Source organism: Scyliorhinus canicula, chromosome 4 (assembly GCF_902713615.1).
Source record: "Scyliorhinus canicula chromosome 4, sScyCan1.1, whole genome shotgun sequence".
Lineage (NCBI taxonomy): Eukaryota > Metazoa > Chordata > Chondrichthyes > Carcharhiniformes > Scyliorhinidae > Scyliorhinus > Scyliorhinus canicula.
Window position 1 is genome coordinate 37,272,880 of NC_052149.1, and position 14,575 is coordinate 37,287,454.

The 14,575-nt window shown below is 44.7% G+C and overlaps 1 protein-coding gene across 1 annotated transcript in view; it reads left to right on the forward strand.

Annotated features, from left to right (window-relative positions):
• Positions 1 to 10,481: 10,481 nt before the first annotated feature.
• pcsk9 (proprotein convertase subtilisin/kexin type 9) overlaps positions 10,482 to 14,575 on the forward strand; it is a 39,021-nt gene continuing 34,927 nt past the window's right edge. Inside the window, exons 1-3 of the mRNA XM_038793495.1 lie at positions 10,482 to 10,590; positions 11,211 to 11,368; positions 11,458 to 11,690. Of these exons, the coding sequence (XP_038649423.1) occupies positions 10,482 to 10,590; positions 11,211 to 11,368; positions 11,458 to 11,690 (500 nt within the window). The remainder of the gene's footprint in view (positions 10,591 to 11,210; positions 11,369 to 11,457; positions 11,691 to 14,575) is intronic.

Below are 14,575 nucleotides of genomic sequence, written 5' to 3' on the forward strand. Positions count from 1 at the left end.
AGTGAGAGTGCTCACTTTTGGTCCTTCTCGGAGGCGCTGGCGGATGTAGTCAGACCCTATGCCCGTGACAAATGGTCTCTCATCAGCAAATTCGAGTGTTCCGTGGCTGAAACGGCCTGGCAGTCACAGTCTCTAACTAGGGCGAGCAGGACACGCCATAAATCTTTCACTGACTCACCGGGAAGTTGGCACCGTGTGGAGAGGAGGTGTCTGGCGTAGATTTTGTTAGTCCCCTGAGCGTAGTTTTCCTTCAGTAACGCCATGGCCTCTGCGTAGGTCGGCACGTCCTGGACGAGTGGAAAGATGTTGGAGCTCAGCCGCGTGTAAAGGATCTGGAGCTTCTGTGCTTCTGGAATTGCATCTGGAGCAGACCTGATGTACGCTTCGAAACAGGCTAGCCAATGCTCAAAGTCCTTTTTGCCGTTGTCTGCTTGAGGATGCAGCTGCAGGCGATCCGGCTTGATGCGGAGGTCCATCTCTGAAATCTCAGTGTAATAAATTGATTACGAGAAGACGAGAGTAGGATGTAATCGAGGCTTTATTACACTGAGATGTGTGGACTCCTACAGTAGCTGACGAAACGGCTGCTGTACGGGGAACACACATATTTATACTCCGCCTACTGGGCGGAGCCAGCAGGCAGGGATCTACCCTGTACCTGTAGTATAGGGCCCTTACCGTAAAGCACCTATAACAACATCCTCTATATACAATATATACATCAGTGGTGACTACCACACCAACCCTCATTGATAAGACAAGATAAATGAAGGGTCACATCCTGTTAAAATTATGTTGACAAATGACTACTGAATACCAGCCTCAAACTGGAATGTAAGAGGACATCAGGAAGGCAGTGGCGTAGTGGTATTGTCACTGGATTAGTAATCCAGAGACCCAGAGTACTCCTCTGGGGTCCCAGGTTCCAATCCCGCCACGGCAGATTGTGAAATGTGAATTCAATACAAATCTGGAGTTAAAAGTCGTGTGATGACCATGAAGCCATTGCCGTAAAAACCCAGACTAATTATAGAAGGAAATCTGCCATCTTTACCTGGTCTGGCCTATATGTGACTCCAGACCCATAGCAAAGTGGTTGACTCTTAACTGTTCCCTTTGGAAATTAGGGATGGGCAATAAATGCTGGCACATCTTGTGATGCCAACGTCCCATGAATGCAGGGAAAGCAGTGGGCAGCACGGTAGCATAGTGGTTAGCACAATTGCTTCACAGCTCCAGGGTTCCAGGTTAGATTCCCGGCTAGGGTCACTATCTGTGCGGAGTCTGCATGTTCTCCCCGTGTGTGTGTGGGTTTCCTCCGGGTGCTCCGGTTTCCTCCCACACTCCAAAGATGTGCAAATTAGGTGGATTGGCCATGATAAATTGCCCTTAGTGTCCAGAATTGCCCTTAGTGTTGGGTGGGGTTACTGGGTTATGGGGATAGGGTGGAGGTGTGGGCTTGGGTAGGGTGCTCTTTCCAAGAGCCAGTGCAGACTTGATGGGCCGAATGGCCTCCTTCTGCACAGTAAATTCTATAATTCTATGAAACCTGAAGACCAAGATGACCGTCTGTTTTCTATCTGATCCCACAAAATTATTCTTGTTCTCATCAAGGTGAATTTGTCAGTGTTGGGAATTAGAGCACTTTCCATATTTCTAGCACCTGGTATTCAAATCAAGCCCCCAGGTAGGTGAAAGCATGAAATGAATAAAACTCACTCTGAGTAAGAATGGTATGGACTTGAAACATTAACTCTGTTTCTCTCTCCAGAGACACTGCCAGACCTGCTGAGTCTTTCCAGTATTTTCTGTTTTTAATCTCAGAATTCCAGCATCTGCAGTATTTCAATTTTAATTTAAATCCTGGCCTGGTAATAGGACATCAAACCCTGATTGGGCTATTCCCAGAAACACGTCTTAAATCCCAACAATGGAAGTGTGTGTTTCTTTTTTTAATTTTCCACACAGATTGCGTCCTTTTTGTGAAACATATTTTCAATAAGAACTAAATTATGGTTAGTTATATGTTGCATTGCATTGTGAAACTGTTACTATGGATGTATTATTTGGTCTACTATTTATTTAGGTTGAATTGTAATGATGACCAATTTGTATTATAAAATAATATTGACATTTTGACATATCTCTCTATAAAAACTGCACTTGGAAATGTACAGAAAACCTTCACAATACCAATGATGGCCCCGGACGCCTGTTTCTTTAAGCATCTATTTCTGAATATGCTATAACAAAGGTGGAAAATGCATAGTGCACTTATTATTTCATATTAAGTAGTAGTGTTGACCAATAGAAATGACCTGCCTGTTACAGGTGTGGTTATGAACGATACAGTTTTAGCAACTAATTCCAGCAGAAAACACCTTACCTACACTCACTCAATACAGGTGACTATACTTCACATCTATATATTTACTTATCTGCCTCTATTCAGTAACAAAGTAAGTAGAGCAATCACATCAATCAAAAACACATGCATACTTTGTGTTCTGCCGTACCATTTTGCCAACAAACATACAGAAAGGTTAAAGTACACATGCATATGGCATGCAGATTTGAGATTACCAGCTCTGCAACAGGGACTTTAACTTGTTTTTACTTACTAATTAGAAATGCAATTAACTGGGTTCCCAATCAGTCACATATGGCGAGTGGTTAATGAATTGCACAACATGAATAAAGGTAGGGATTTGGGACGGCTTGGTGGCACAGTGACTAGCACTGCTGCCCCGCAGCACCAGGGACCCCGGATTCAATTCCAGCCTTGGGAGACTGTCCATGTTGAGTTTGCACTTTCTCCCCGTGTCTGCGTAGGTTTCCTCTGGGTGCTCCAGTTTCCTCCCACATTCCAAAGATGTGCAGGTTAGGTGGATTGGCCATGATAAATTGCCCCTTAGTGTCCAGGGATTGAGTTGGGTGGGGTTACAGGGATAGGGGGGGGAAATTGGAGCTTATGTAGGGTGTTCCTTCGAAGGGTCTGTGCAGATTCAATGGGCCGAATGGCCTCCTTCTGCACTGTCGGGATTCTTTGATAGTCCCAAAACACACAGCCAATGCGTTTCTAAACTAAACACCTAAATTATCCTTAATAGTGAAACATAAAGCAACTCTATTTTAGTATCTAGTTTGCTGATTTAAGTTTGCTCAAATTGCTACTATGGAAAGGAATTGCAAAATGAAGAAATAATTCTTAAGTTTGCTTCACTGAATCACTATTGACCTTCTGCAAACTCTGAATAGGCTCTTAATTTAAAGATCATGGAACAAAAATGAAGCAAGCTGCATTCAAAATATTTTGAAATAATTTATGCATTCTAAAATTAAATCCATGTCATTTCTCAACATTAAGTAGCCAATTCTGCAAAACCCAATAATGACAGACAAAAAAGCCCTACATTCTAGTTGAGTTATATAAGGTAGCCTTGATTCTGATCATATTTGCTAATTGGTGTTGTCAAAATGCATTTCTTAAATGTGGCCGAATGGACATGGAACTCATTTTTAAAATTAATTCTTTCATGGGATGTGGCACCATTGGCAAGGTCAGCATTTGCTCCCCATCCAGAAATGACTGAGTTGCTTGCTCATTACTGTGGATCTGCTTCACATGTAAGACAGGCTAGGACAGGTTGGTAGATTTCCTTCCCCAACCAGATGGGTTCCTTCCGTAGTGAATCTGATGGGTTTTTACAACAATCAATGGTAGTTTCATGGTCACCATTATTGAGACTAATTTTCAATTTCATATTTACTCATTAAGTTTTATTAATTAAATTCAAATTCCACTATGGTGTAATTTGAATTGATATCCCCAGAGCATTAACCTCTGGCCAACTCGTCCAGTGACATTACGACAATGCCAACATCTTCCTGTATGTCGCTTCCACAAACCTGTCAAAATCACTTGCCTTCTGAGTTTGTGGGTCACTATATTATTCATTATAATTGACAACTGATATCTTAATCACTTTGAATTGTGAGTTATGCTGTCCTTTTGTTAGTTGTAAAGGTTCACATAGATAATAATTAATTGATACACTCTGAATAATTCAAACATAATAATGGGGCTGGATTCTCCCTTCCTGCGTCTAAGTGCTGACACCAACCGAGGATCCGTGGAGTACCACACCGTAAAATTTGGCGATCGATGAGGGACTAGCACCGACGCTGCATGAAACACCCGCAGAACACGCAAAAAGCGTGGGAGAATCGGCAGGACCATGCTGGACACATGCAGGGCTTACGTCCTCCACGCAAGCACCGATCGCGCCTGAAAAAATGGTGCCATTTGTGCTGGACCGTATACCCGTCCATCCTGACCCCACAGCCCAATTCCCGGCCACCCTCCACTACTCCCCCCCCCCCCCCCCCCCCCTAAACCTGGCAGAAGCTCCTCCGGCCAGCAGCACAACTGTGGGCGAAATATGGAGCTGGATACTGTCTGCATGCCCTCTCGCTCTCTCTCTCTCTCTCTCCGCAGCCATCACGCCAGGCTCACTACTGTTGAGATTACACGTGGACCGCACCATCCGGAACTCGGCCCATCGGAGGCAGAGCATCGCGGGTGGGCCCAGTAATTAGATGCGAATGGTGTTGCATTGATGCAATGTTGCCAATTTGGAGGAGGCGGAGCATCGTGACCTGGCGTTAAACCGGCGGCTGCCGTGATTTCGGCATCGGGAGCTATTCTCCGTCCAATCGCTGTTCCCGATTTTGGCGACCGCCAATGGAGATTTATTTAACAATGCATTTAGCCTGAAACATGCATTTTGATACATTTCAACCTAGGACTTAATACAATAAATATTTTTAAATGTTACCAATGAACGTAAGTTATTGAATTTGTTTGAATGTTTTGAGACAGTATGTAAATACCTATTCCATGATCCCACGGTTCCATTGGGGTACTGCACTCATAAGGACATAAGAAATAGGAACAGGAGTAGACCATTCTGCCTCTCAAGCCTGTACATCCATTGACTAAGAACATATTTATGGGTTTACACGATAAGAAATCACAGGCCATGTGCCAACGATACATTCCTTTTGGAATTGGTCAACTAGCGCACATGCTCCATTGAACAGCTGACCATAGAGTCATCGGACTCGAAACGTTAGCTCTTTTCTCTCCCTACAGATGCTGCCAGACCTGCTGAGATTTTCCAGCATTGTCCCTTTCGTTTCAGATTCCAGCATCCGCAGTAATTTGCTTTTATTATTTTATAGAACATCCCTTCCTGGCCACTTTCTAATTTAAAATTTGTATTCCTTTAGAATATTTTCCCACAATCAAGTCTCTATACAAGAGCAAATTATCATTTCAATTGTATACATAACATTATCCCACTTACAAACATTATGCTCAATGTTAAGAACTGACAGAAAATTAGAATTGTAGAAAACTGCCCTCAAAATACCAGCTAACCTTCAATTCATAGAATAGAATCACGACAGTGCAGAAGGAGACCCTCCAACAGAGCATCCTAACCAGGCTCCTGCCCTATCCCTGCAAACCCAGCTGACCCACAAATCCCAGGACACTAAGGGGCAATTGATCCTGGCCAATCCACCTAACCTGCACATCTTTGGAGTGTGGGAGGAAACTGGAGTACCCAGAGGAAACCCACATGGGGAGAACATACAAACTCAGCACAGGCAGTGACCCAAGTCCAGAATTGAACCTGGGTCCCTGGCTCTGTGAGGCAGGAGTGTTAACCACTTTGCCACTGTGCCACAATTAGATGTAATAGAAATTAAATCTGATTTATTCTATCACCATAAATCAGGAACCTAATTATAAATTAATATACTTCAAGAAATCAACCCCTGGAACACAGGTAACAATGCCAGAACCGCAATAAATGAAATTCGAGTTAACTTGTTTCTGCAAAACAGTGCACTTCATGATATCGGAAGATCTCAAACTCCTTCTCACCCCCTTTCCTTTACTAGCAGGATACCAATAGAAAGAAGCCATAGATTGTGTTGCTTATTAATTAATGGGTCTTCCTGGGACTCGGGGAAAAGATTAATCCATAACGTTGTGCGGTTGAATTTTCCCATTTTTGTTGGGGTTCGGGGGATGTTAGATAAACAATTTTGTGAGGGATCTTCAGGCCTCCGACTGAGCTCTTATCCATTTATTTTAATTGAAATAATTCCCCCATGAATTTTTAGTTTAGTTTTGCATGAAAACAATGTTCCCCGATGCGTTATACGGACTTTGGGAGGGGGGGGGGGGGGGGGGGGGGATGTAATAGCCCTCACGAGACCACAAGGGGATAACCCAATTAATCTCCCTGTGGGGCTCCTGTAATACGAGCTACCCCGTGGAAGGGTAGAGGCCTATCAGCTGGGGCTTTAAAAGCCAGCTGGGATTGGGGCAGGCGTGATCGGTAGTCCCGAGCCTATGTGCTGTACGCCGCGTTGCGGCCTTTTCTTTTGGCTGAAAATAAACCACCATTTTGATTCACCTTCTCAGGTCTCCTGAGCTTTTATAGCTACCAGCCTGGCAGAGGTGGGTAGCTGATGCTGGTCTCACCATTCTAATGGCAAGGTTGCTCAGTGGCAGGAACACATTAGGGAGTCTGTCAATCTGACATGAACCATTCTGATCTCCCTCCGGTCCCATCTAGAACCCCACCTCCATTTGTTTTTCCAAAAGTATACTTTATTCGTAAAATATCTGAGAGAACATTACAAACATTTCAAAATGGCCAACACACAAAGTGCAATAATATTCATGTTCTCTATATTCATCATATTTAAATCTTGAGTTGCTTCAATACAGTCAAAGGAACATTACAGACATTTCAAAATGGTCATTACAGAGAGTTGATTTCAGTTATCTACCTAGACCAAGTTACACTATGAGGTGCTTCAATACAATTGTGATATGTGTAATATTCACTGTGTACATTCAATGTGAGCCATACAGTCCATGGGAGTCTATACAATCCCCCTCCCCTCAGTGCACTATGTCTTAGACAGTGGCCTTTGCCCATTGTGCCTATGAGGCTGCCTCAAGCTTTAGTGCATCCCTCAGTACATGATCCTGGGCTTCGCAATGTGCCAGCCTGCAACACTTGGTCAGGGACAATTCTTTGCACTGGAAGACCAAAAAGTTTCAGGCAGACTGTCACAACCCTGACAAGGATCACAGGAAACCATTGTCACTCTCCCCTTGGGACTCGTGGAGCTTCCCAGGTAGGGGGCGAAGACCACCCAGCTGGAGCTTATTAAAGACCTACACATAAAAGCCGGCCCAAGTATGGCCTGGAGTTGTTGGTTGGCCCAACAAGGGCTGGATTGGGAGAGAGTTACTGCCGTAGGAAAGGTATTGTAGATAGTTCAATAAATCCTGCTCCAGTATTGCTGATTTTTTCTTCAAGTTACTAAACTGCTGATGAGGACATAGGAGACTCCGGGCTCTCTTGTAGAACTGCCCAGCCGCACTGGATGATTACTATCCCAGAACATATCGACATAATGTTCAAGATGCCACTGTTCAGTAAGCTAGAAGCTTTCGATTCAGGCCTGGAAGACTGGAGCCAGTATGCTGAATGCATGAGGTACTTCTTTGAGGCTAACCGTATTTTGGGGAAAACCATCAGAAAGTCATCTTCCTGACCGCCTGTGGGACCTGAATTATAAAATGTCTCACTTACCCGGCTGCACCAGACTCCAAATCATTTGAAGAGCTGGTCATAGAATTTACAGTGCAGAAGGAGGCCATTCGGCCCATCAAGTCTGCACCGGCTCTTGGAAGGGGCATCCTACCCAAGCCCCCATCTCCACCCTATTCCCATAGCCCAGTAACCCCACCCAACTCTAAGGGCAATTCTGGACATTAAGGGCAATTTAGCATGGCCAATCTACCTAACCTGCACATCTTTGGACTGTGGGTGGAAACTGGAGCACCCGGAGGAAACCCACACACACGCGGGGAGGATGTGCAGACTCCGCACAGACAGTGACCCAAGCCGGGAATCGAACCTGGGACCCTGGAGCTGTGAACAATTGTGCTAACCACTATGCTACTGTGCTGCTATCATGTTGGTAGCTGAACATTTTGACCCTTATAAGGGTCCTTCCTGCAGATTCCATTATTTCCCCGTTCTTTATTGTTGCTGTTATCATTTTGATCTATAGATGCTTCAAGCGGAATTATATTCAGAGACCCAGGGAGCTCAATTTTGGATGCTGGGCACTCAGCGGAAGGACCTGTTTCTCGCTTACAAACCTGGTGACTGTAATTATTGGGCAGCTAAGGGTCAAATACTTTGGGCACTTTTGGAGATGGAAATGAGGAGGTTGGAATTAGAGAGAGGAAAAAGCAAAGAACGAGAGTTCTGTCCAAAGGCCCTGGAAATTAGAGGGGAGCTGCCAGGAATTAGAGGGGAGCTCAATCTTAGAATGAAAACCAGTGGTGGCATGTTTAAATTTATACAGGCCCTCACAAAATTCGAAGGGAAGAAGGTAGAAAACATTTTAGGGCTTTTGAGAAAATAGCAACCCAAATGGTCTGGCCAAAAGAAAAGTGGGCAAAATGCATGCAAAGTAACTTGACAGGGCGGACACAGAAAGTTAATGTGTCCCAGTCAGAGGGGGTGTCTTAGAATTATGTCAAGGTAAAAAAAAGGCTATTCTGGGTGCATATGAATTGGTTCCTGAAGCATATAGGCAAAAGTTTTGGAATATAAGGAGACAGCCAGGGCAGATGTATGCCGAACGCGAAAGAGTTAAGCAGAACAATTTTGATAGATGGGTTACAAGCATTGGGAGTTGCAACTACCTATGAGGCTCTAAGAGAGGAATTTAAGAATTACCAGCCTTCTATGATAAGAACCCATGATGAAGGTCAAAGGACAATGACTTCTAGACCATCAGCAATTATGGCTGACGAGTATGAGCTAATTCATAAATTTAAACCTATATTCCATCACCCCCACAACTTCGAAAAGGATAGGAAATGGAAGAGTGAAAGGAAGGCAGGAGCCAAGGGAATGACTGGATAGCTGGGAATGCGCCGTGATCGCCTCCTCTGACCAGGAAGGAAGGTACTGAGGGTGAAGGTGAGTCTCAAAAGCTTAGATGTTACATTGCAATAAGGTGGGACCTGTGCGTTCAGCATTTTGGAAGTTGCAAGGAAGATCCATGGGGCTTGTTGGAGTTCATACGCAGGATTCTGAAAAGGGATCAAAAGTGGAGAATACTACAGGGCAGACTGTGGCTTTAACTGGACTCAGGAGACCTGAGGTAAGAACTTCTGTGGGAGCAGGTGTGATGAATTAGATAGATGAGAGATATACAGAGTTTTTGTCTGAGGGGAAGACCACCCTATTTGCATCAAGTGTTGTAACTAAACCATAACTATTTTAAGGGACACAGGTGTTGCGCAAACTCTTTTACTGGAGAAAGATTTGGTTCTCCCTCCAGAGAGTTCAATGAAAGCTAAGGTATTAGTAAATGGGATAGGTGGAGATTATATATCAGTTCCATTGTATAAAGTACAATTGGAGTGTGATTTACTGTCAGGTCCACTAGTGTTGGGGTGGTTAAGAGATTCCCAATGGATGGTATAGACTTACTTTTGGGGAATGATTTGGCGGAAGTGAAGATTGTAGCTTCACCCATGATTACAGAGGGGGCGATTCTCCGCTCCCCACGCGGCATGGGAGAATCGCGGGAGGGCCCCCTGACAAAATTCACGCCCCCCCCTGGCACCCCCCGCAATTCTCCCGCCCCCCCCCACCCCGCTCGGAAGAATCGCTGCTCGCCGTTTTTCACGGCGAACGGCGATTCTGTGACCTGGATGGGCCGAGCGGCCTGCCGTTCGCGCCCATTTCACGACGGCGGCAAACACACCTGGTCGCTGCCGTCGTGCAACGGGAGTGAGAAGCCCGTTTGGGGCTTGTAGGTGGCCTAGAAAGGAAAGAGCACCACGACTGTGCTCGGGAGGGGACAGGCCTGTGATCGGTGCCCACCGATCGTCGGACCGGCGTCCAAATCGGACGCACTATTTCCTCTCCGCCGCCCCGCAAGATCAAGCCGCCACGTCTTGCGGGGCGGCTGAGGGGAAAGACGGCCACCGCGCATGCGCGGGTTCGTGCCGTCAGCTTCATGACGTCAGCCGCGCATGCGCGGGTTGGAGCCGACCAACCTGCGCATGCGCGGCTGACGTCATTAGGCGCGCCGGCCGCGTCATTCTCGGCGCGACGCCCCCGTGGCCGAGATTTATGGAGCGCCGTTCCTAGCCCCGCCGGGAGGGGAGAATAGGGGGCGAGGAGCGGCCTCCGAGGCTGTCGTGAAACTCGGCCGAGTTCACAACGGCCCTCCCGAATTTTCCCGGGAGCGGAGAATTCTGCCCAGAGAGTCTGAGGGAAGTACTGTGGGTAGCACATGAGATACAAATGGCAGGGCACGTGGGAAGTAGAAAAGCTAATTGGACATCAAACGACTCGATGAAAGAAATGTTGAAAGGCATTAATCACATATCAAATGATAATAGTAGTAAATCTGATTCTGCTGATACTGATGAAATTATCTCTACGAGAATGATTCCTCACAGAGGTTTGTCAAAAACAAAATAATAATAATAACAATAATCTTTATGAGTGTCACAAGTAGGCGTACATTAACACTGCATTGAAGTTACTGTGAAAATCCTCTGTTTCGTGCCACATTCCAGTGCCTGTTCGGGTACACTAAGGAAGAATTCAGAATGTCCAATTTACCTAACAAGCATGTCTTTCGGGACTTTGTGGGAGGAAACCGGAGCACCCGTAGGAAACCCACGCAGACACAGGGAGAATGTGCAGACTCTGCACAGACAGTGACCCAAGCTGGGAATCGAACCCGGGTCCCTGGCGCTGTGAAGCAACAATAGAAAACTAGGTTCTGAGAATTCCAAGACTGAAGGGGATCCTAAGAAGAAGGAATCTGAATCTCATAGTAATGACAGCGATGAAGATTCAGATGGGAGTGCTAAATCAGATTTGAGTTCTAATTATGAAGAAATGATAAACAACTGCTACTGAATAGACCTGTCACCAACTCATCGCGAACAAATGGCAAGCAATTCTTCAAACGCTAGGAAAGAAGACAACAAATCATAAGAAGGAATTGAATTTGACTTTCCCAAAAGTAACTTGTTATAGCCTCTTCAGTAAACCCATTACCATTCACTTCAGGGGCAAATATTTCCCAGCTCATGCCTGCTTTGAAGGAAAATATACATAATAGCATGGCATCAGCTATTCAGGATGAGGACAGCAATGACTGTGAAATGACACCAAGTAAACAGCTGATAAATCCATTTCCTTTGAAAGGCCCACAGTGCCTCTTCAAGGTAAAGGAAGCAAATAGCAAGGGAGAGGAAATAATCAGTGATCAAGAACTATATGGTGTTTCTGCAACCACATGTTTACCAGTAAACAGAAAGTTCATGGAACCAATAATGTGCAATGCTCTGATTCTGAAAGTAAAGGAGAACAATTGAAATCTGGGAAGCACAAATTGTATAAGCCTGTATTATTAAATGGAGATAAGGGCCGTGATTACAAAGACTCTGAAGAGGAGGTAAAGGCTATTAAACAAGGAATGGTGCAAATAAAGCCGACCAGTTCTGCAAAGATTGAATCCTCTGCTTACTTGTTGCTGAAAGTAACCAAGTAAAGGAAAAGAGAGCATGTGAAGCTGGAGGGATTGGAAAGTGTTTATTGATTAAAAATAAACCAAATATTTCCTTCTGCATTGACAATAATATTTGTAGTTTGGTTGCAGAATATCCTCGAAATTGAGATAAGCATTCATTGCACAACTGAAAAGACTGGTTGCATTATATAAGAGACAGAAATGTAGAAGAAACTCACTCAGATAGTCTCTCTAATTGGACAATCAGAAACCTGACAAAGGGAAGCACGTTGTTTTTGATTTTGTAGAAAAGTGAAAAAAGGCGGTGTTTGAAGATATTAGAGGGAATTCTAAAGCGAAAGATGCAAATGTATCAGCAGAAGAAGAACAAAGGAAAGATCTAATAAATATATTGAAGAATAGTGAACTGTAGGGAAGCACCAGGGTGCACTCCATTAACTAATCAGCATGTAGGCATAAGAAACTGTGAATCAATAAAGCCATATCCCTCTCAATTACAACACTAGCTCAGTTAGAGATTGAAATACAGTGCATGTTGGATATGTTGCAGAAACCAAAGAAAACACTATGGTCCACAGAACACCAAGTAGGGTTTGGGAGATTGAAGGCCATGTTAGAACATAGAACATACAGTGCAGAAGGAGGCCATTCGGCCCATCGAGCCTGCACCTATCCACTTAAGCCCTCACTTCCACCCTATCCCCATAACCCAAGAACCCCTCCTATCCTTTTTGGACACCAAGGGCAATGTATCATGGCCAATCCAGCTAACCTGCACGTCTTTGGACTGTGGGAGGAAACCGGAGCACCCGGAGGAAACCCACGCAGACACGGGGAGAATGTGCAGACTCCGTACAGACAGTGACCCAGCAGGGAATGGAACCTGGGACCCTGGCGCTGTGAAGCCACAGTGCTATCCACTTGTGCTACCGTGCTGCCCTAGTGGGTGACCCAGTGCTGGCCACCCGGGACTTTTCCAGACCATTAAAATGGCCGTAGATGCCAGTGACCTGGGGATAGGGACAGCGCTACTAGCCCTTCAGCACTTTAAAGTATCTGTCTAACACGACAATAAACAAAGCTTAGTTTATACAGAACATAATCTGCTTGCGTATATAGAAACGTTTAAAACCCGGAACACGAGTTTATTCCATTGAAGTTTATTACTACAACAGTTCAATGTTAAAATTTAACATTTTCCCAGAAAAGATATTGTAATTGTGGATGTTTTGTCACACATTTAAGGGCTGACTAGTTATCAGTGTAGAGACTGGGAAAGGAATTTATATAATGGGAATAGATGAATGGATATGTGTTTGTGATTGGTATCTTACATACCTCATAATGAAACGTTCATCCCCTGATCTTTCATTCCTTTTATGGAGGGAGGTATGTAAGGGTCCTTCCTACTGATTCCTTCATTTCCCCTTTCTTTATTTTTGCTGTTATCATTTTGATCCATTGATACTTAATTGACGTGTATCTTTCAGTCAAGTAGCAGATAGAAGTTCAAGAAGTTGAAACGTAGTGTATGGTGCTGTTAGAATTGCCAGCAAGACCCAGACTTTTTAGCACCAAAGAGATGTAGTGGGTTTGGTTTGATTGATTGGCTAGTGGCCACGAATTGGCCAAAAGGTGGTATTCTGTCTGGTAACAGATGATGATTGGGTCCTATTCAATTGGAATGATTTTCAGAGACCCAAAGAGCTCAGTTTTGCATCCTGGAAACTCAGGATAAGGATCTACTGTTCTTCTCCCTCACTCTCCAGAAAGGTTGTGAGTTGATGCCTTTCTGAACCTACAGAGACCTGAATGAATCTATAGTGAGGATGTTGAACTGAAAGCAAAGTTTGAAGAGGAGAAAGGTGCTAGAAACAATCACCTGAAACAAAGACTCTTATCTCTTGACTTTCATCCATATTGTTTTCATCCCTGTCCTTTCTCTCTGTGTTAATCTGTCTTGTGTGTGTAGAGAGAGTGGAGGAAAGTTAAAGTGGGGGATTAGGAATTAGATAATAGTTAACCATCTTATAATCTTGTTATAAATAAACATTTATTATGTTTAAATTACAAACCTGGTGACTGTTATCATTGGACAGTCAAGAGCCCAAGGCTTTGGGCATTTTTCTAAGAACTTTTGGTTAATTCAATTGTGACTCTGGGTAAAGTGGGGATGGAATTGACCACGCACAAGCCCAGGGTATTGTAACACCCTAAAACTTCCATTATCATGCAGCGGTATATGTTTAATATGGTGATGTGGTCTCCAGGTGAATTGGTCACTGAATTCTTGACCCGTCTTAGGCGTCTTTGTCTTATTCGTTCATGGGACGTGGGCATTGCAGGTTGGGCAAGATGTATTGCCCATCCCTAATTGCCCCTGAGGGGGCAGTTAAGGGTCAACCACATTGCTGTGGGTCTGGAGTCACATATATGTCAGACAAGGTAAGGAATGGCAGATTTCCTTCCCTACAGGGCATTAGTGAACCAGATGGGTTTTCCCAACAATCAACAATGGTTTCCATTAGACTTTTAATTCCAGATTTTTATTGAATTAAAATTTCACCATCTGCAGTGGCAGGAATTGAACCTGTGTCCCCAGAGATTACTTTGGGTCTCTGGTTTACTAGTCCAGTGAAAATACCACTACGCCACCGCCTCCCCACAGAGCGGGCTCATTTGGACCCCCTCAAGAAGCGGGAGCTTACATTACACAATGCCCAACCGACAGCATTGACGTCTTCTCCGTGCCAAGAATTGCCCCTCAGCCAGGGACCCAGCCATCTATACCCCCATGCCCGGCCCAGCAGGAGGAGGATGATTCTGGCTCAGAAATGGACATGGAAGTTTCCATACAGACAGGCAACGCTGTGATCGGGACCGGGGTCCCGGCAATAACACT